General features: G+C 42.3%; 2 protein-coding genes across 2 annotated transcripts in view; both read left to right on the plus strand.

Annotated features, from left to right (window-relative positions):
• sptlc3 (serine palmitoyltransferase, long chain base subunit 3) overlaps window positions 1–20,354 on the plus strand; it is a 42,529-nt gene extending 22,175 nt beyond the window's left edge. The window contains exons 9-12 of the mRNA XM_065296415.2: window positions 914–1,040; window positions 13,959–14,094; window positions 19,252–19,381; window positions 19,513–20,354. Coding sequence (XP_065152487.1) covers window positions 914–1,040; window positions 13,959–14,094; window positions 19,252–19,381; window positions 19,513–19,626 — 507 coding nt within the window. The 3' untranslated portion in view covers window positions 19,627–20,354. The remainder of the gene's footprint in view (window positions 1–913; window positions 1,041–13,958; window positions 14,095–19,251; window positions 19,382–19,512) is intronic.
• On the plus strand, window positions 4,952–8,156 carry LOC141281324 (uncharacterized). The gene is made up of 2 exons (XM_073812893.1): window positions 4,952–5,137; window positions 5,234–8,156. The coding sequence occupies exons 1-2, from the start codon at window positions 4,952–4,954 to the stop codon at window positions 7,805–7,807; spliced, it is 2,760 nt and encodes a 919-aa protein (XP_073668994.1). The 3' UTR covers window positions 7,808–8,156.
• Window positions 20,355–21,462: the final 1,108 nt, after the last annotated feature.

Here is a 21,462-nt window from a genome sequence, read left to right on the forward strand (position 1 = left end):
CCTGTCGGTAGGTACACGAAAACAGTAGAGTAAAACATACGCTCTCAGCAGCTATAAGAACATTGTACACTAGCGCGGTGGGAGGTGCACGAGGAGAGCCGCCAAATGCCCCCAGTCAGTCCTCCGCTTCACAGATGTGGGTGGATTTCGGACACGTTCTCTTAACTGACTTATCTTATGCTGTTTCCACAAAGCTCCCAGGACCTAAAGCACTGCAAATATTGAGCTCTAAGTGAAACCAGATGTTTGCTTTGGAGTATTTTCCCCTAAAAGCCCCTCGCCCCATCCTCAAAGTAGAGGACACATCTGGAAGCAGAGACCCGTTGCAATGTGAGGTGTGTCTCCTCCCCTCACCCCTCCATGCAGTGGATGCAGATGTCAGAGGACAGAGATGAAGAGCTGGATGTTGCCTCGGCTTCTGCTTGGCCGCCTTTTATTGGATGTAGAATGGGCAGGGCAAAATATCCAAAAACTTTTGATAAGGACACATTATGTGTCACCTATTTGAATGCAAACTATAATGTACTTTGGAGGCATTGGACTAATTGTGATTAGGTCAGGTGTGTGCCATGTGAAGTCATCTCCCTCTAGTGGTATAATTTTGACAACACAGTGTTTGGTTTATCTCATAACCATTTATCATCACAAGTTTAATTGCCTTGATCAAGAACACGATATATTTCTTATTTATTTCTCTCTTTGGGTTCAAGATTTAAACCTACAACCAAGAAAACAATGATTTTTTTTTTAATTGGACATTTTTCATTAGGGTGCCATTGAGTGCTAGGACGAATGATAGTTTTTTTTTTTTTGTGGTTAAACTATAACATTTGTCCCCTACAATCCTGAATATGTGAATATATGACTTGACATCATCATATTTGTTCACTAATGTTTTTCTTTGGTTGTGCAGGAGTTGGTGGATTACTTGCGAAGCAACTCCCACAGTGCAGTCTACGCTACGGCCATGTCACCACCTGTCGTAGAACAGATCATCAGGGCGTTGAAATGCATCATGGGAACTGATGGTACAACAGAAGGTTAGTAACATCCAGATAAAAAAATGCCAAAATATAAAATCTTTTAAAGCAATGTTCACCTTTTATATAAGCATTTAGGATTATCCTGCTGCCTATATCTGCGCAATAATGTGAACATGTATATATTATACAAGTCTTAATTTCTTTTAGAAATAAAAAAGGATGTTTCAAGCTATTAAATATGTAATTTCATAAGCATTAGTTTGTTATCAAAGATTCGTAAACTGAACGTGAGTGCAAAATAAGAGAGACACACAAAATGTGAGGTACTGTGGGTCCCGAGATTACTAGGGGTTAAATGATAAAGGTTCAAACAATTAATACTTATAAACACATCATCGGTTAACCCATGAGGTATAAACTGTTGTGTTTTATATATAATATGTAATATTATTCAGCTGCTATGATTTTTACCGCTCACCTCTTTTAAACTCACCTCTTAACAATGATAAACTTACACTGCAAAAATGATTTTCAAGAAAACGTTTTTTAGTATTTTTGTCTTGTTTTCAGTAAAAATATCTAAAAATTCTTAAATTAAGATGCTTTTTCTTGATAAGCAAAACGACCCAAGAAAATAAGTCTAGTTTTTAGATCAAAAATATCAAATTTAAGTGATTTTGTGCAAAAAACAAGCAAAAAAATCTGCCAATGGGGTAAGCAAATTTTTCTTACATTTTTCTTGAATTTAGTTTTTAAGAATAATTTTCAAGATTTTTTTTGCTTTCCCCCTTAGGCAGATTTGTTTGCTTGTTTTATGCATCTTAAGTTAAGAATTTTTAGATATTTTTTACTGAAAACAAGACAAAAATACTAAGAATTTTTTTCTGAAAATATTTTTTGCAGTGTACAGTATCACTGTAATTTATGTGTCTGAAGATGCTAAATTGTGCTCTCTGTATTTGAGCATTTCAACTTAAATATGGGAACCAGATAAGAAAATCACATTAATTAAATTTCCACATAAATATATTTTGCAACAGCATATAACTAATCGAAAACATACTTTTTCGTATGACCTTTAGTCAAAGGAAGGTCATATATTTCCAGGTATTCGAAGTCAGCAGAATGGCACCAGATGTTCTATTTCATCCCTACTGACCGCCAGAGGCGGTGCTTAAGCACTGAATGATCCATCTCGCGCATGCGCAGGTCGAGTGTTTATACCAACAAAGTCACCCGTGACCCCTGATGCCTACGGAGAGTCTATAACTTCCGGTGACATCAGAGGATCTGTTCCTTTTCATCTTCTCGCTTCGCAGGTTGTTTTTTCCGCGCTAGCAAAAGACTAGGATATTGTGTTTCATTCGTTGCTGGTGGCCTTGTGGCATTGTATTGTCGGAGCAGCGAGTTGCTCGCCCTCCAAAGGCCGCAACGGAATCCACCGACAGGTGAGTTACAAACTTTTTACATAACTGCTCGTTTGGTGCATTTGTTGGTGACGGCTGTGTTTTCGCTCCCTCTCCCGACATTTGTAATCTAACGTTAACAGTTACCTTTATATTATTGATTCATCTGCGATTTATTGTTGTAACACGGACGCGTTTTTGGTTGATTGTTCAGCTGCGCTCGTGTAGTTACTTCGTGCCAACTCGGTTGTGCCGGTTTATTTTGTTAAACGTCTTTTTGCGCTTTAACTGCGCTTTGTGTATTTAGTACCAACTCGGTTGTGTTGGTTTTTCGTTTAAACGTTCGGCGCTTAACTGCGCTTGTGTATTCGTGCCAACTCGGTTGTGCCAGTTTTTTGTTAATCGTTCGGCGCTTAACTGCGCTTTGTGTATTTTGCAACAACTCGGTTGTGCCAGTTTTTTGTTAATCGTTTCGGCGCTTAACTGCGCTTTGTGTATTCGTGCCAACTCGGTTGTGCCGGTTTTTGTTAATAGCGCTTACCCTTAACTGGCTTCACACCGTTTGCGGTGACGGTTGTGCTTTCGCTCCCGGCACCGGTACTGCGTTTAGTGTCTTATTTTTTCGTTGCCCTAAGCTGGTGGAGGCAGTGCTTTCGCTCCCGTTCCCAGCATATTTGTGCCTCAGGGACTAGATTGGTGGCAGTGTTCCCGCTGAAGCTAATCTTTTTTCTTTTTTGCTACATTTGTTGGTGAAGGTTGTGCTTTCGCTCCCTCTCCCGGCATCTGTACTGCATTCTGTGTCTATTTTTTTTTTGTTGGGATAGTTTACCCTTAGCTGGTGAAGGCAGTGTTTTCGCTCCCGCTCCCAGCATAGGTGTGCCCCTGTGACTAATTGGTGGCAGCGTTTCCGCCGAGGCTACCTTTTTTTCTCAGTTGCCAGCATGGTTGGCAACCACTCCTGCTCGGCCTGTATGGCTCCTCTGCAGCTTGAGGATGGCCATGATTTATGTCCCTCATGTCTTGGCTTTGAACATTTAAAGGAGGGTCTTTCTGACGACCCCTGCATGAACTGTGGTATCATGCCTCGGGCAGTGAGGGCAGCTAGACTGGCTGAGGTGGAGCAACTGTCGGGCTCTACTTCGTCGATTGGACATTTGACCCCAGCCCAGCGACTGGTTCCAGATCAGACTGGGCAGTCTAAACGTCAGGCTGCTGAGGCCGCAGGCCCCACTCCTGCAAAAAAAGGCCAAGGGACCCCGGCTTGCCTCTAAAGTGGACCAACTAACAGCGGAGCTCAATACTATGAAGTCCCTCTTCCTGGCTTTCCAGTCCGGGACTGGAGCAGAGCCGCCAGATGATTTTGTCCCTTCGGCAGCCTCCTTGGAGTCGGAGGACGATGTGCTTTCCATGGCAGCTTCAGCTGGCCAGTTTAATGAATATGAGCCAGAGGTACTTCCACAGATGGGAGCCTCCCAACCTTCTGCGGCCGGCTCCCGGTCTTCAACCCATAGCTCTACTGGTGGTGTTGAGGACTGCTCTATGGGAGCCATCATTCGTATGGCTCTTGCTCGTCTCCAGTTGGACGTCCCGCAAACTCAGCCGGCTCCGGCCAGTGCTTTTTTCAGGCGTGTCCCAGCCTCCGTCAGCTTTACTGCGCCCCCATCGGAGGAGTATTTGAGGGAGTTGCAGGCATGTTGGAGGGATTCTAAGGCCCTCTCTCATGCAACGTCCGATGGCCGGACCCTGGCAGCCATGCAGGACGCACAGAAGTTCGGATTGGACCGCATGCCAGCAGTTGAGCCGACAATAGCGGCTCTTATCATCTCACCTGATGAGGCTTTGAGGCCGGATGCTAGGTGCCCTCGTCCCCAGTGCCGGGTTACAGATGACCTGCTCTGTAAGGCCTATGATGCAGCGGCTCGCATGGGACGCATCGGTAACTCCATGTCCCACCTGATGCTCGCTTTGTCAACTTCCCTGCAGGAGACTGAGTTGGATGCCTCTGTCCACAGCTTTAGCGATGCTTCACTACAAGCATTCGCATTGATGTCTAGGGAATTGGGGCGGTTGATGTCTACTCTTGTGCAGGCTCGCCGCCAGGTATGGTTGGCACAATCTCCTCTCACTGAGGCCTGTAGGAGAACCCTCCGCAGTGTTCCGGTGGAACCAGGGGAGCTGTTTGGTTCCGCAGCTCTGGAAGCGCTTGAGCGCACGGTCCAAGCCGGACGGACTCGACAGCAGCTGTCCGGGCTTCAGAGAAGCGTTCCGCCTCCTAGCAGGCCTAGAGGTCCTCCAGCTGTCCCACAGCGCAGCTCTCGTCCACAGGCTCACCCCAGGGGCTACCTAAGGTCTCTGCGCCCACGTCCACAGCCTGCTCAGCAGCAGGCACCGACCTTTCGGGTGCCTGACCGGCTGCCCTCAGGACAACCTCAGTCCTTTCCGACCCGTCGTGCCTCTGGAACCTTTAGAGGCCGGGGACCCCGGCGCTGAAGCCCGGGGGTCGGCCGTCGGCTGTTTTTCCCAGCAGCAGCTCAGCTATTGGGCTGCCTCCACCAGGGACCCATGGGTGCTCTCAACCTTAACCCACGGGTACAAACTTCAGTTCCGACGCCGGCCCCCAGCCCATGGCCGGGTCAAGATGACCATCATAAACGACCCGGCAAAAGCCCAAGCCCTCACCCAGGAGTTGTCCGCCCTCCTGGACAAGGGTGCCATCGAGCCAGTAGATCCCCTATTGCACCCCGGGGGGTTCTACTCAACTTACTTTCTGGTAGCAAAGAAAGATGGCGGACTCCGTCCTATCCTCGACCTGAGGGGTCTCAACAGGTTCCTGAAGGTTCTGAGGTTCCACATGCTGACCACTGCAGAGGTTCTACGTACAATTGCCAAAGGAGAGTGGTTTACGTCAGTAGACCTGAAGGATGCCTACTTCCACATCCCTATAGCTCCACACCATCGGCAGTTTCTGCGGTTTGCCTTTCAAGGGCGCCATTTCCAGTTCCGAGTGCTCCCATTCGGTCTCTCCCTCTCCCCTCGGGTGTTCACCAGGTGTGTGACCGCAGCCCTTTCGCACTTGCAGTCGCGGGGCATGAAGATTCTCCCATATCTGGACGACTGGCTCATCTGTGCGCCATCCCAGTCTCAAGTGGCACTGGACACGTCGTGTCTTCTCTCCCATGTGGCCCGCCTGGGCCTCCGGGTGAATTTTACAAAGAGTTGCCTGGTTCCATCGCAGGGCACGCTTTTTCTCGGTATGACTCTAGATGCAATCACCATGAAGGCTCGCCCATCACCACAGCGGGTGGACGACATCCTCCACCTCCTCCTCCTGTTTCGGGAGGGCAGGCAGTTACGCTATGTGGAGTTTTTGCGCCTCCTAGGGAAGCTGACGGCTGCCGCTACCGTGATTCCTCTAGGACTGCTGTCGCTGCGTCCCCTCCAGAGGTGGTTGCACGGCTTTCATCTAGATGTCCAGTGGCACCGACACAGGAAACTCAAGGTGTCACGTCGTTGCCTTCTTGCTCTGGCCCCATGGAGAGTAAGGTCATTTCTCCTGCAGGGCATGCCCTTGGGTTCCATTGCATCTCGTCGGGAAATCCTCACAACAGATGCTTCTCTCTCGGGGTGGGGTGCTGTGTGGCAGAATCGAACAACTCAGGGGCTGTGGTCTGTCCGGGAGCGCTCACAGCACATCAATGTTCTGGAACTGCGGGCTGTGCACAGGGCATTGCAGGCCTTTCTTCCCTTCCTGGGAGGCCGGCATGTGCTTGTGCGATCAGACAATGTCTCAACTGTGTCTCACATAAACCACCAAGGAGGCACCAGGTCTGCACCGCTGCTGCAGGCGTCCCAGGACCTCCTGCTGTGGGCAGGGCCACACCTGGCCAGCCTGAGGGCGATGTATTTGCCTGGGGAGCAGAATCAGGCGGCAGACTTACTCTCCCGTTGCAAGCCTCCGCCGGGAGAGTGGCGGCTTCATCCGGATGTGGTCTTCAGCATCTGGGACATCTTCGGCAGGGCAGGGGTGGATCTCTTTGCCTCAGAGGAATCGACCCATTGCCCCCTCTGGTTCTCCTGGACGGAGAAGAGCAGCCCTCTGGGCCAGGATGCTCTCGCACACGATTGGCCAGAGGGTCTCCTCTATGCTTTTCCACCAATCCCTCTGATTCTTCCAACACTGCAGAGAGTCCTCCAGCAGGGTCACAGGCTACTGTTGGTAGCCCCCTTCTGGCCGGGAAGAACATGGTTTCCACTGTTGTACAGTCTCTGCAACGGTTCACCGTGGCGCCTCCCAGACAGGAGGGATCTCCTGTCTCAGTTACAGGGCCGAATCTGGCATCCCGATCCTCATCGCCTGCAGCTGTGGGTCTGGTCACTGCAGGGCCCGACCCGCTGCTGACTGAGTGTTCAGATGGCGTCTGCAATACCATATTGAATGCAAGGGCGCCTTCTACCCGGGCGCAGTATGAGAACAGGTGGCAGCTGTTTACTACATGGTGCTCAGACAGGGATGTGGACCCTGTGCACTGTTCAGTGCCAAAGATTCTAGAGTTCCTCCAGTCACTCTTGGATGGCGGCCGGTCCCCGGCTACCTTGAGGGTATATGTGGCAGCTATTTCCTCTCGACATGCTCGGGTGGACAACGACACTGTGGGGTGTCACAGATTGGTGTCTCTTTTTCTGAAGGGTGCATGGCGGTTACGCCCCCCACGAGCACAGCGCGCCCCAGCCTGGGATCTGCACCTGGTGCTCGATTCTCTATGCTCACCTCCCTTTGAACCCCTGGCTCAGGCAGAGCTGAAGTGGGTCTCTATTAAGACTGCCTTTCTCCTTGCTATCACGTCAGCGAAGCGTGTTGGGGAACTTCATGCGCTCTCTGTGAGTAACTCATGTTTGCGGTGGAACTCCGATGGCTCAGGGGTTACCCTGTGGCCGAATACAGCTTTTCTTCCGAAGGTTTTGTCTTCATCCAACCTTAACCAACCTATCCACCTGGCGCAATTTACTCCCCCAGAAGGGGAGGATAGATTACAGCGGCTGTGTCCCGTACGGGCTCTCAAAACCTACGTGGTCGCGACTGCGAGTATAAGGCAGTCAGACCAGCTCTTCCTCTGCTATGGTGGTCCTAGAAGGGGCTGTGCTCTCTCCAAACAGCGGTTGTCTCATTGGGTGGTGGATGTAATCACCCAGGCATATAAACGAGGTGGTCACCCCCTGCCATCCGGGGTGAGGTGCCACTCTACCAGGGCGGTCTCAACTTCATGGGCGGCCCTGCGCGGCGTGCCCCTGGAGCGCATCTGTGAGGCGGCATCATGGGCATCCCCAAGTACCTTCTCCAGGTTCTACCGGGTGAATGTCGCCACCCCCCATCCACTGGAGGTGGTCCTGTTGCCGGACTCTGTGCTCTCCTCTCAATAAGGTATGTGCTAAATTCCTCGTGACTTTTTTGGTATATGTCATCCAGTGCTTAAGCACCGCCTCTGGCGGTCAGTAGGGATGAAATAGAACGAGAGTTACGTATGTAACTACGGTTCTATGAATCCCGGATGACCGCCAGAGCGTTCTGTCACTCAGAATCACTGTGTACTCGCGAGAAGATTCTGTAGGAACAGATCCTCTGATGTCACCGGAAGTTATAGACTCTCCGTAGGCATCAGGGGTCACGGGTGACTTTGTTGGTATAAACACTCGACCTGCGCATGCGCGAGATGGATCATTCAGTGCTTAAGCACCGCCTCTGGCGGTCATCCGGGATTCATAGAACCGTAGTTACATACGTAACTCTCGTTTTATGGGTTCCCCCAAGCTGTCTTTTGGTTTGGATGTGTTAATCCAGTAATTCATGTTGTATTCTTTTATAAAAACAGCAAGTTAAATTTTTCTTATTCTGCACACCATAATTGACAAGGGTTCATTTGTATTAACAAGGGGAAGAGCTTATTTGGAAGTGATAAAACATGTATTGTTCATTTGAAAAAAAAAGTCCTAATATTTTACTCACCCCCATGTCATCCAAGATGATAATGTCTTTCTTTGTTCAGTCGAGAAGAAATTATTATTATGATTTTTTTTTTTTTTAGGAAAAACATTCCAGGATTTTTCTCAATTTAATAGACTTTATTGGACCTCAACAGTTCACGGTTTCAATGCAGATTTAAATTGCAGTGTCAACTAGGGCTGGGTATTGGCAGGGGCCTCACGATACGATACATATCACGATGCATTCGCCATGATACGATGTATCGCGGTGCGATACAGTGCGTCGCGTGTTGCGATACATTGCAGTGCTTTTTCTTAAATTTTATCAAAAATAAAACATAGAGCTGATTTTTTTTGTTTTTTACTTTTTTTAAGCCAAAGTGCATCCACACGTAAGCTACAGGTGTTTTTACATTTTGTGCCATTTTTTCACTCCCAGCACTAATAAAGCCCCATTCTTACAGATCATCAACTAAAAAAAGTTTGTTTAGGGTTTAGTTACTCTTTAAAATGGTCTGCAGGTGTGCGTTTCACATACAGTATGTAACATGTGACCTTTCGACGTGATTAAGCAATACGTAAGGTTGCGCAGGCGCATCACACGGCTAGCGCAAGATGAAAATTGTGGTTTAAAAGTCAGTACGTATTCTTTATGAGATAGGACCATTATGTCTCGGCTGGAATCAGTTAGTCGAGTCCTTTTAAAGCTGGATTGAAAATGTGAGCAGTTGCGGTCTAATAAAGTCTATAAAGCTGAGAAAAATCCTGGAATGTTTTCCTAAAAAATAATTTTTCTTCTTGACTGAACAAAGAAAGACATAAACATTTTGGGTGACATGGGGCTGAGTAAATTATCGGGATGTTTACAAAGATTGTGAAAGTGGAATATTCCTTTAAGTCTGGCTTAAATCATTGGCTGCACTTTCTCTATTATGTAATGGCTTTGAGGTCAGCGGTGGGTTTTTTCTTAAATTTGAAGAGCATTTTTGTCCAAAATAAGGTAGTGAGGTAAGATATTGGTCTGTATTCCAGTTAGAGAAGCTGTTTTGATTTCATGTGATCATCAAAATTGGATGGAGGGAATGGCTAGCGTACTATTTTAATAATAGACAAAATATTTTATATTTTGCTTCAGAAGTGGAACGTTTTAAAGTCTATATTTGACTTGGGAAAGGCACCAATGGGTGTCACTGACACAATGTGTTACTCTGTGAAGGATGAGTCACAGTGTTTTGAGTGGTGTTTTACTTTACAATGCTCCAACATTTCCCAAATGAAACTGTGGATTAGCTACATAATATGCCACAAAAGGTCTCCCACAACTTAACTTTACCACATCCAGTACTAATTGTTTGGTTTGAGCTCCACCTGCTATTTATAGCGTCTGCCGGTGTTCAGTGTTGCCTTCGAACGGTTTCTATTGTAATGTGGTTTAAAGAGGGCTTGTGTTTATTTTTCTCAATCGAAGTCTTTTGTGCATGACTTCAGAACACACCCCTTCTTCAAATACCTGCCAGTCGGCTCACAGGTACATACTGCTGTTTCCAAAACCTCAAGTCATGGTGCCAAACCTTGAGACAGACCTGGCCATGCCCCAGTGCTGCATGATTCACACTATTAAATCACGGGATTGATATAACTCGATCAAGACAAAACATGGTAGTAAACAGTGTTCATTGAGCTATTTTGTCATTTTAGCTGGTAAAAAATGTCCTTTTCTGGTGTTTCATCCATCAAAGTTTTGATTTCTAGTCCAGTGTGTTAATCCCTAAGCTTGCACCAACCACACGAGTCTTTTTGTTTACCCCAAGTCTACAACTGTGTGCCAAAATCATTGTATCCTATGTGCAAGCCAAGAATCTTTTGGAAAAGAAGGAAATTTGTCTACTATTTAACCCGACAAAACAAAACCAGCTGGTACTATTTTGGCATAGACTGACTCCACAAACAGACACATTATGTAAACATTTAAGTGGATAAGCAGATAAATGAGATACAATTAAATGTGTCATGTCCATAAAGCATTAATGTTTCAGGACATTCCATAAATGGGCTACCCTGTGGTATCCCATTACTTTTTAACATTACATGTATGCTTATTATCCATTGAATTACATTTTATCAGTATGTACGCAATGCTTTACCATAACAACTGATAAACATTAACAAAAACGCCTGTTTATCATTAGTGGCACAAATCCCATTTTCTTATAGTGAGAAGTATTAGATGTCTGATGTTTTTCATATTGGATACATAAATAGCAATATTATGTAAATATGATAAAGATTTATTAGTAACACTACAATAAGGTTCATTACATTAGTTAATGAATTAACTAACATAAATAAACCATGAGCAATACATTTGTTACAGTATTTATTAATCTTTGGTAATGTAAGTTAATAGAAATAAAGCTTTTAATTGTTTGTTCATGTTAGTTCACAGTGCATTAATTAACGCTAGCAAGATTTTAATAAATGATTAGTAATTGTTGAAATTAACATTTAACTTAGATTAATAAATGCTGTATAAGTGCAGTTCATTATTAGTTTATGCTAACTAATTTAGTTAACTAATGTTAAATGATCAATTTTCTTAAAAAAAATCCAGATAATTTACTCACCACCATGTCATCCAAAATGTTGATGTCTTTCTTTGTTCAGTCAGAAAGAAATTATGTTTTTTGAGGAAAACATTCCAGGATTTTTCTTATTTTAATGGACTTTAATGGACCCCAATACTTAACAGTTGTAATGCAGTTTCAAAGGACTCTAAGCGATCTCAAACGAGGCATAAGGGTCTTATCTAGCGAAACGATTGTCATTTTTGGCAAGAAAAAGAAAAAATATGCACTTTTAAACCACAACTTCTTGTCTTCCTCCAATCCTGTGACGCGCCAGCACGACCTCACGTAATACATCATCACATCAAGAGGTCACGTTTGACGTATGCAAAACTACGCCCCAGTGTTTACAAGTGTGGAAAAAGAGGACCGTTCCGACGTTGTTGTATGTTGAATGATACTAATTAATGTCTTTGTGTCAGTTTATTGTTTAAAATGGTCCGCAAATGTGCGTTTCTCATATGTAACGTGAACTTTCTACGTCACTACGCATTTACGCGAGGTTGCGCTGGCGCGTCACACAGCCAGAGGAAGAAGAGTGCATATTTTTATTTTTATTGCCAAAAAGGACAATCGTTTCGCTAGATAAGATCCTTATGCCTTGTTTGGGATCATTTAGAGTCCTTTGAAACTGCAATTTTAAACTACATTAAAACTATAACGTTTTCATAGCTGCTTTATGTCTGGTCACTAAGCGTTAGGTTATTGTCTGGGGGCACTTTACACTTCTAGTGGATCATGTAATGATTGAAAGTGATTATTTTTGCATAAGCCCATAATCAAGAGCTTCAGATTCGGTTTTGTACCTTATTGGTTGAAAGTGTTTTTTTTACTGTTTTTCTTCCTGGTTTGTTTGTTACCATGTTTTTTTATGAATGGGTCTGCTCTGTCTCACGTAACTACTTAATGGTCTTAATGAGGGGCTATTAAAAGACTGATCCTGGGATTTGAACAGCAAAGCAGATGATGTCATTTCCCGTTTACTCATTTGGGCTTCTTTCCTAGACTTAGAGACATTAGAGACCATCACGGTGTAGGCAAACAGACAGCAAACAGCCTAAAGATAATCTATAGGTTTAATGTAAATCGTTCGGTTCCAGCTGAAAGAAATGGGTATCTATACATTCTAGACTGACTAGAAAATGAAAAGATGATGCTGTTGCTAAGTATGGTTTGTAAAAGTAGTAACTGCTGGTGGTATGGCTTCATGCCACTACACTGTGTTGCAATTCCTTGGATATTTTCCCAGTGTTTTCAACTATATTTGGTAGAACAACTATGAAACAACATGCAGGCAAACAAAAAATGCGTAAGAATTGTACTGATCTTCGTGCCAGTGTTTTTAGGGACAAGTTTGTAAACATATTTGTTCTATGGTTTGCAGGCTTTGCTTGACATGGTCTGTTTAGGATTTGTGCTACCGCGGAGTGGGCAGAGAGTCTCTAAACACTACAAATTACTGGAGAATTACTGTGAAACTGTTATAATTATCAAATAACCACCAGATTCAAATTGATTTGTATAAACAAATTTAAACAAAATATGGTTGGGTTACTTCTGACATCATCACAACATACACTACAGTATGTTTTTATAATAAGCTTACTGTCTTAGGAAAGGTTTTTGGCAGAAATTCTGTCACTATTTAAATATAAATTTAAGATGACAGATGCATTACAGTACGTTCAAGATCTAGACCTCTCCAGACCCCTAACCACAATATTACAGTTACCCTTCCACCCGTAAACTATTGTGACAGTTAGTGCATTTACATGCTTACCCCGATTTACGCTACATGTAAACGCCTTAGGGGCGGTTCACATTTTGCGTCTAAAACCCCGCGGGAAACGCGTCCGTTGATTGCTTCTTGTCACATGCGGCATTCTGAAAAGTTGATATGTTTTTACCTCAATGCGTTGCGGACGAGCCTGGAAAAAACGTGAGCGCGCATACCGCGCGTCTACATTTGAAATAACACATAACTTGAGCGCGCAAAAGACGTGATATGTGAACCGCCCCTAAAAAATCCACTATGTAGATTTTTAGCGGCATCTAGCTGTGACATTGTGAATTGCAGCCAACGGCTCAGTGCACAGCTCATAGTGAAGCTACTGTAGCCACCACAGGACAAACACGGCAACAACTGCATGAGACATTGTAGTGATGAAATGCGCTCTATAGAGCCGTTTGTCCATTTAGGGCTACTGTAGAAACATGATGGCGCAAAATGGCAACTTCCATGTAAGGGGACCCACGGTGTATCTAGATAAAAACGTCTCATTCTAAGGTAATAAAAACTATATGGTTCATTCAAGGTCTTATACACTACTGATAGTATAGTTATGTATATTATATTGCATTTCTTTCAAGAGATTCTTTTAAAAGTTACACAATGCACCTTTATCTGGTTTCATCGCAGTTTTGTTTATGTGTGCATGTCTTCACGTGTGAAAGATAAACGTCACGAATGGAGGTATGCAAAAAGAGCACTTAGTAGTCTGCTTTCGACTCATGGCATTGACAGAGAAACTGCAAGATGAGAAAATTGTGATACATTTACGTTTTAAATGCGGACTGCCACAAATCTCCAAATTCTGAGTAAATTATTTGTTTCTGCGTAGTTGTTTTATTGATTTCCATGTAAACACATTCAGTATCTTTTTCCTGTGTGGCCATTTATTCTAATTAACTTTTTTAATGCTTGTCTGGTTTGACTTGATTCTTGTTTGTCTGCTGTATCTATAGCCCGAGATCACTCAGATCCAGAAGGTGAAAAATATAATTTCAGTACAGTCCCAATGGAGGAGCCCTTTGAGATTATTTGCACTTTTCCTTTCGACCCACGGTTGCTCTGTTGTAAATCATGACCTTTACTTTATCTTAGACTCCCATTTAATGTCTCTCCTTTTCCAATAAAAGCTAACAAATTCTGCTCGATGACATCTCTGTCTGTATCTCCTCCGCAGGCCAGCGTAGAGTTCGGCAGCTGGCTGAAAACACCCGCTACTTCAGATCTCGGCTGAAAGAGATGGGCTTCATCATTTATGGCAACCAGGACTCTCCTGTGGTACCGCTCCTGCTCTATCTACCGGGGAAAGTCGGGTAAGCAGATTCCAAGCCTCTCTTTTTGAAGCATCTACCTTTACTTCAATTATGCACATGCTAATACAAATAAATATGAGTAGCTCAGATGCTAATGCAGCTAAATGCCACATCGGTCAAAAATTAGATAATGATATTAACTGAATGCGCGTGTCATACATTCATCAAATACTTTAGCTTCAAATACACTTTATCCTCAGGCCATTCAGAAACACCAGTTTGTTGTCTGATAAGATTATGATAAAAACGCTAATTTACAAGAAAACATCCGGGTTCCCATAGGTCCTTGAAATCCTTGGAAGTTTGTGAATCTGGGAAAAAAAATTCAAGGCCTCCGAAAGTTTTTGAAAATATACATACATAGATACAGGTTATTGAAAGTGCTCGCATCTATTTTATGCAAGAAATTTTCTGGAAAATATTCCATATTATTCCCTGTGTAGTGTAGGATAATATCATAACAATTCTAGACTTTTTAAGCACACATGCTAAACTGTTCGCTTTAAATACTTATATCTTCTATATGCGAATGTTGATTCATACCAAAATGCTTTTTTGCAAAGTTGTGTTTGACACATGAAAACGTCTTGGGTTACGTATGTTCCCTGACAAGGGAACAAGACGCTGCATCGCCCTTGCCATACTTCCTGCATCCCTGTAACGCCGTCTTTGGCAATATTTCAGATAGCGATATACTTCCTGGCTCCCGCATCACCCTGTCTTTGTCGTTAAGCCTCACTATTGGCTGAATTTGATTTACACATTCAGGCGCACTTACCCCTGCAGGCCACCAAAGTGTCACCACAGTGACGCAGCGCAAGTTCCCTCAAACATGAACTGTAACAATACATCTTAAAAGGTAACACGATGTAACCTTGCTCTCACTAGTCCTTAAATTTAAGGGTATTGCACATGGAAAGTCCTTGAAAGGTCCTTGAATTTGAAGTTAACTAAGGTGTGGGAACCCTGAAACATGTTGCATGCACTTAGAGCTCTTCATATATTTTATACTATTTTGTACGTATAATGTTGTATGTATTGGTTATTGGATTAGTAAAACACATTTGTGAATGCCCTCAAAGAGTGCCAGTGTAGCAACAGCATCTCACAGTGTGCATTTACCCAACCCTATTTAGTCTGTTTTAGAAACCCAAGCTTAGATCGTTGAGCCAAAGAGAAAGTTTCTTTGTGAGCTTTGTTCATGTCTATGCGTCGTCTTTGTGATTAAGGACAGTTTCCACTGTCTGGACACTATAGTAATCCCCCTTTGAACTTGTGAACCTGCCCACATTTCTGGCTGCCAATAAAACGACAATGTGAGAGGCTTACATTGGGTTACAAAGGTGATGGCTTTGAATGGCGTGTGGAAAATGCCCCGACCGCTTAAGGATTCCCCTACAAAAGCTGCAGTCATCTCCACGCTGGTCTGACCAAAGAAGGCGACGTGGTCCTTTCAAGAGGACGTTGGACCGTGGCCATCTTGGATGCTCTGGTTGATCCATGAATCAGTGGTGAAGAAAAAACAAGAGAGGCAGAAAGAAAACATGACATGCGAGAGGCTCATCACGGCACAGGCGTTTTTAGACTCCTCCAAAGATAACAGCTTCCTGGCACAGCAACAAAGACAACGGCAGCTGTGAGGCCTTTTAAATCCAGCTTTCTCTCGTTGCTGTCTTCTCAGCTGACAAAGCAGAGGTCTTCTCCTCATCGTCTCGCTCTCTATCCTTTCCTCCTCTATTATATCTTTCTTTGTGCCTGTCTCTCCCCGTCAATCCATTTTTTCCCTCTTCTTCTTGGCTAATGCAAATGACAGTCCAGCTGTGCAGTTTTGAATAGATTTCCCTTCACTCAGAAGGGTGAGGGAAAGGTAACAGACAGGGGAAACTTAACAGCTTTGCCCTGCGAAAATGTTTTAACTTGGAGTTCTAGAAACGTTGTAAGACAGCAGGCAGTGATTGATCTTCTGCATGGTGGTATCTGATCACGGCCTGTTTGTTCTGTCTGTAGAGGAGATGGACACATTAAAAGCGATGACAACTTCTGAATACTTGAAAGCTGTTTGGTAGCTATGAATGAAAGGTTTAAGTAGTAGCAATGGATAGAAATTATGTACGCGTCTGGTGCTTTCATGGTTGTCGTAGAACATTTTCCCGTAGAAACCGTTCTCGAATCCATAAATGTAGCAACCAGTTCCTGACTCGAGAATCGCTGTATTGTCCTGTTTCGTAAACACATGCACAGTATTAACGGCTCATTGAGTCGGACTCGTCCAATAGAATCCTCAGTTTCAACAAAGTTTACCAGGTCTCGGTTCAGTCAGTGTACAGTTGGGGAGAGCTCCTATAAAGAGTTGATACATTAGATACAGATAACTCTCTATCATGTTGAATCTGAATGACTGTCGAGCACATCTGAAAGCGAGTAAGAGGCTGTTTACACTTGGCATTAACATGCGTTTTCGTCGATCGGATCACAAGTGGACGACGTTAATGCCAGGTGTAAACGGTGTTCAAAACGTTTTGAACGCGTCCACTTTCGACCACTTTCAACCACATCCAGAGGTAGTCGAAACCACTTTCGATCGGATCGCTTTGGAGTTGCGGAACGCAAATGTGGTTGAATGTGGTCAGAAGCTAATGCCTTCTCTCCACCCATTTATCTAATCGGAGGTTTTAACTTGTAACACAAGTTTTACGTCTTTTTTTGACTTCTGGCGTGAACATACGGTGAACAGCGCTTTTTTTTAGCCTTTCATTGATAAAACTACTGCGGGTGTTCTCCGTAGTTTCGTTTTGAAAGCGTGAAAGTTGCGCGATCCTATTTCATCAATTGCGCTGAAAATTCAAAGAAAGCACCAACATATAAACGTACAAAACACTGTGCAGCATGTATACTTGCTAAACAAGCAGCGGACTCCGACATAATATTAGTTTGCGTCCATATAAACTCACAATTACTTCCGCTCACGTTTGAATGACAGCTTTGAACTCGCCCACCGTCTCACAGATCACCCCCTCACAGTATTCAGGACAGATGGGGTCGAAAGTGGACAAAAGAGACGTATTTAAATACCAGGTGTAAACGTAATGTGTCTCTCTCGTCCACTTGTGATCTGATCGATGAAAACACATCTTAATACCAAGTGTAAACAGCCCCTAACTTGTGGATCATTGCTGTCTCGAGACGCAAACTCTTTTAAACGAATCAGTCTGATTTTGTTATTCAACTCGTTATCAGAAAAGAACCGGTTTAAAAGATCGATTCGCTTTCATTAACCAGACATCACTCTTTAGTCTTCACTCTCCTTTCTAAATAAAAGGAAAATGCTAAAAAAGTCTGTCAATATCCTAATAAATCTCCTTTAACCATTAAAAGTAAAAAATCTCTTGAACTGTGACATACACATGCTTTCATTCATGTAATTTGTTTTCCATGTACTTAAAATTTGTTGTGGCGTTTAACGGATTCTGCAAACAAAGCAGCTTTTTTGAATGACCTGAGGCCGGGATTTGGCAGATTTGAAGCAAAGTATTTGATGGACGTTTAATACGTGCCAAAAGCATTCTGTCAATATCATGATCTCATTTTTTGACAGATGTGGCATTGGGTTTTGCATCAGAGCTTTTTATATATAGACTATAACAATCTGTTTTAAATATGTATAAATGTATTATATCATATTGAAAAAAAAAGAATTTTTTGTACAATGATAGAAAAACCGTTCAATTTTTCAGAATTCTCTAATTCAATATTAAGTCTTAACACCAAAATGGAGGAAAATTAACTTTTAAAACACGCATTTAACAAAGCATTACTAAAATTGCAATTTAATAAATTTCTTTGTCATTTTATTTCGAATTACAATTCAGCTTATTTTCTTCTTTCACCTTTTTAACTCATTCCCAGCCAGCTTTTTTTTTTAAAGTTGCCCGTCAGCTTTTTTGTGATTTTCACGAAAGTTTCACAGAATGACTTCCAGGAAATTTTCTTGTAAAATATATAAACATACATATATTACATGAAAGAACAGACCCTCTCCTTTCTACGGAGCCCCTAAGGGGACATGAAACAAAAATGAAAGTTTAGTTTTGCATGCGCATGTGAAACAACCGCGTGCTCACGTGAAACAACCGCGTGCTCACGTGAAACCACCGCGCGCTCGCGTGAAACCACCGCGCGCTCGCGTGAAACCACCGCGCGCTCGCGTGAAACCACCGCGCGCTCGCGTGAAACCACCGCGCGCTCGCGTGAAACTATCGCTTTCATGTGTGCACATGATAGTTTCACGTGCGTGCGCGAAACTGTACTTTTAAAAAAAATTGCACATGAAGGTTTCACGTGAGCACTTGAAAGTTTTACGTGAGCACATGAAACTAAACATTGGATTTTTTTCACTCAAATGTCACCTTAGGGGCTCGGTAGCTTTCAAACAAGCAATAAACAAACAAACAAAACGTGGAAAAAAAGTTTAATCCTATCTATATTTTTTCTCTGCTAATAAACTCTTAAATATGGGTATTTTTCTTTAAAAATACAAATTATTTAGCAAAAAGCTGAAATAAAAGCATTTTTGTGAAGAGATTTTTTTTGTTAGAGATCAAATTCAGAAGGATTATGAAAACATACACGGAGTGTAAAATAAATAAATACATTTTTGCTTTAGTTTTTTTTTATAAATTGGGTAAGTGTGGTATTACAGATAACCATAAAAACTCATCAGAAACATGTTTTTTCATGCAAATGTTTTCTCATAATTGAGAGATAACTCGTCAATGGCGGGGAAAGAGTTAAGATGGGCTAGTGGGCAATTCACTTTAAATTGTAACACATGAAAAGGAGAAAGACTTCTAAATTCAGAAAATTGTGCCCAACCATTATTGTCATATGTACCTAGGTACAATGGAATTCTTAATTCATTTTTTACCTCACGAGAACAAGTGTATAAGGACAACAAACATGTTTACAGTAAAGCAAATCCAAATAAAAATTTTTAGAAAAGGTAAATAGATTGCAAAAAAAGGAAGAATCAAAGATAAATTATGACAATATATCACTAATAAATAATGAGTTAAGAGAAATGTAAAGGTTTGTCAGTCCTAATTCCTGATCATATCATGATGATGAGCCAAATCATAAACTATATGTCATTCATTCCAGGGCGTTCTCACGGGCCATGCTGGAAAGAAAGATTGGTGTTGTAGTTGTTGGTTTCCCAGCTACACCCATTACAGAAGCCAGGGCTCGTTTCTGTGTGTCTGCCGCCCACACCAGAGACATGCTTGACAAGGTAATAAACTACAACACCCTATTTCTTACAGAGCTATCCGTCTCGTTGGTTTCAAAATGGAAATCTTTAAAGGTGCATTAGAAGAAATCACTCTAGAATTTTCTTTAACCTCTTACAATATCTTCTGCTAGGTTCTCCGCAGTCTTGATGAACTTGGAGATGACATCAGATTGAAGTTCTCTCGACTAAAACGTTCTGTTCGCCCAGAAGTGTACCACGAAATGGACTTAGAGCTGGACAGCTGATCATTGACTGTGAGAGCGATCGCTCATTTACCTTGAGGGGCTGCCGCTGTCACCTCAGTGAGGATGCCCTTAGTTAAAAATGTTTTACTGTTCAACGCAAGACAGTTCTTTGTCTCCAAAAAACGTATTCAAACATATTCACTCAAAAAAGTGTTTTTAATAGCTTTAAACAGTGCGCAGACAGACAGAGGACATTACGCTTTCGGCCTTTTGGCGCATCAGATTTCCACAGGATTCCCTCGGGAACCAGTTACATATTTTATATATGTACAGTAAATGTTGTAAAATTGTATTTAATTGCTTTTTTTAACTGCTTTTTCGCATTTTTGTGAAGTTGTATGTTAAATTGTCTATTCTCAGGGGGTTGTGGGAAATGAGGAGGGGCCGTGATGGCTGGGTTTGTCAATTGTTTATGTAAAGCTGCTCGAGAGATGCAGTATATCAAACAATTAATTTTCTTAACACTGACCTACATCTAAACTCAAGCTGCGGATAAGAAACCTCTGGAAGTGGCATTATTTTATACTGCTGCTGAGATGGACTGATGAAAAACCTCTATGCTGTGATGGTTTCTGTGTTTGTGTGATACAGATGGACAATGATTGAAAGAGAAACTCAAACTCACAGTAATTGTGCATTTTGGTATTGCATCTTTCGAATCCCAGCACTTACAGGCATCTATTTGTGCAAGAAACTACTACTGATTCAACAATAAATCTACAAATTCATTTATGAACAGATTACAAATGCATTATAAAGTAAATGTTTTCTTGAAAAGTTTTAAAAAAAGATTCAACACAGGGCTTTTTCCTTATTTGCAGGATATTCATTTTAGTGTTTTCACCTATTTATTTTTATGATGGATGATAAAATGGGCCAAAAATCTTAAGGGGTTTAGTTGGAGCAACAATTTTGGATTGTAAGCGACCAGCTGACATCACCCTAAACCTGAGCAACTTTCAACATTAGCTGCAATTCCATTACAGATTTGCGTAAAACTTTAGTGTTATTTTGACAAAGACTATTGCAAAAATGAAGTGTTTCCATGATCCTTTGGTATGCGACTAAAACTTACTTTTTCCAAGTCATTCCAAACATCACATCAACTGACGTAGGTTTACTAATATCACATCCACCACATGCATTATTTTTAACCGAAGGAGACGTTAGAGTATTATCCAAACATTAATTCCAAGGAAAGCCCCTTATACTTAGGAGCGGCAATGTAGGTGTTAGTATTTTTTATCAAAAGAGATTTAGGAGTGTTATCCAGACATTAGTGGCAAGGAAAGCCTTATACTTGGGACGTATTGATGTGTTTCTGGGAGGTTTTAGTACATATTGCGTCGTCTTTAAAGGGATAGTTCACTTTAAAATGAAAATTCTGTCATCTATTTATCAAAATATTTTCTTAATTTATCACAATACTTCCTAAATATTTTTTCCTACTATGGAAGTCAATAGTCACTATCTGCTGTGTGTTTACCATCATTTATCAAAATATCTTCTTTTGTGTTCATCAGAAAAAAGAAATGCATACAGGTTTAGAACAACATGAGGATGAGTAAAATTTTCATTTTAAGGTGAACTATCCCTTTAAATAATAATTGTTATTAATGACTTGCATCAGGTGAGCTAATAATGCGAATAAACCATTCCGTTGCAGTTTTACGAAATAAACCTCTTCTAAAATTGCCTGAAAATTTACCACATGCGAGCATTTAATCCTTTTTTTTTTTTTTTATATTTGGGAGGTTTTGTGAAAGTGCCGTATTTTCAATTCGCAATGTCAGTTTGCGTAATTTAAAGGGTAATGGAGGGCTCAACACAACGAAT

The sequence above is a fragment of the Paramisgurnus dabryanus genome, chromosome 20, assembly GCF_030506205.2.
Source record: "Paramisgurnus dabryanus chromosome 20, PD_genome_1.1, whole genome shotgun sequence".
Classification (NCBI taxonomy): domain Eukaryota; kingdom Metazoa; phylum Chordata; class Actinopteri; order Cypriniformes; family Cobitidae; genus Paramisgurnus; species Paramisgurnus dabryanus.

Excerpts from the sequence above, each read along its gene's own strand:
- LOC141281324 (XM_073812893.1), top strand. The coding sequence starts at position 4,952 with ATGGGTGCTCTCAACCTTAACCCACGGGTACAAACTTCAGTTCCGACG. Across the intron at positions 5,138-5,233 it reads CCCCTATTGCACCCCGGGGG|GTTCCACATGCTGACCACTG; the intron begins GTTCTACTCAAC and ends GAAGGTTCTGAG.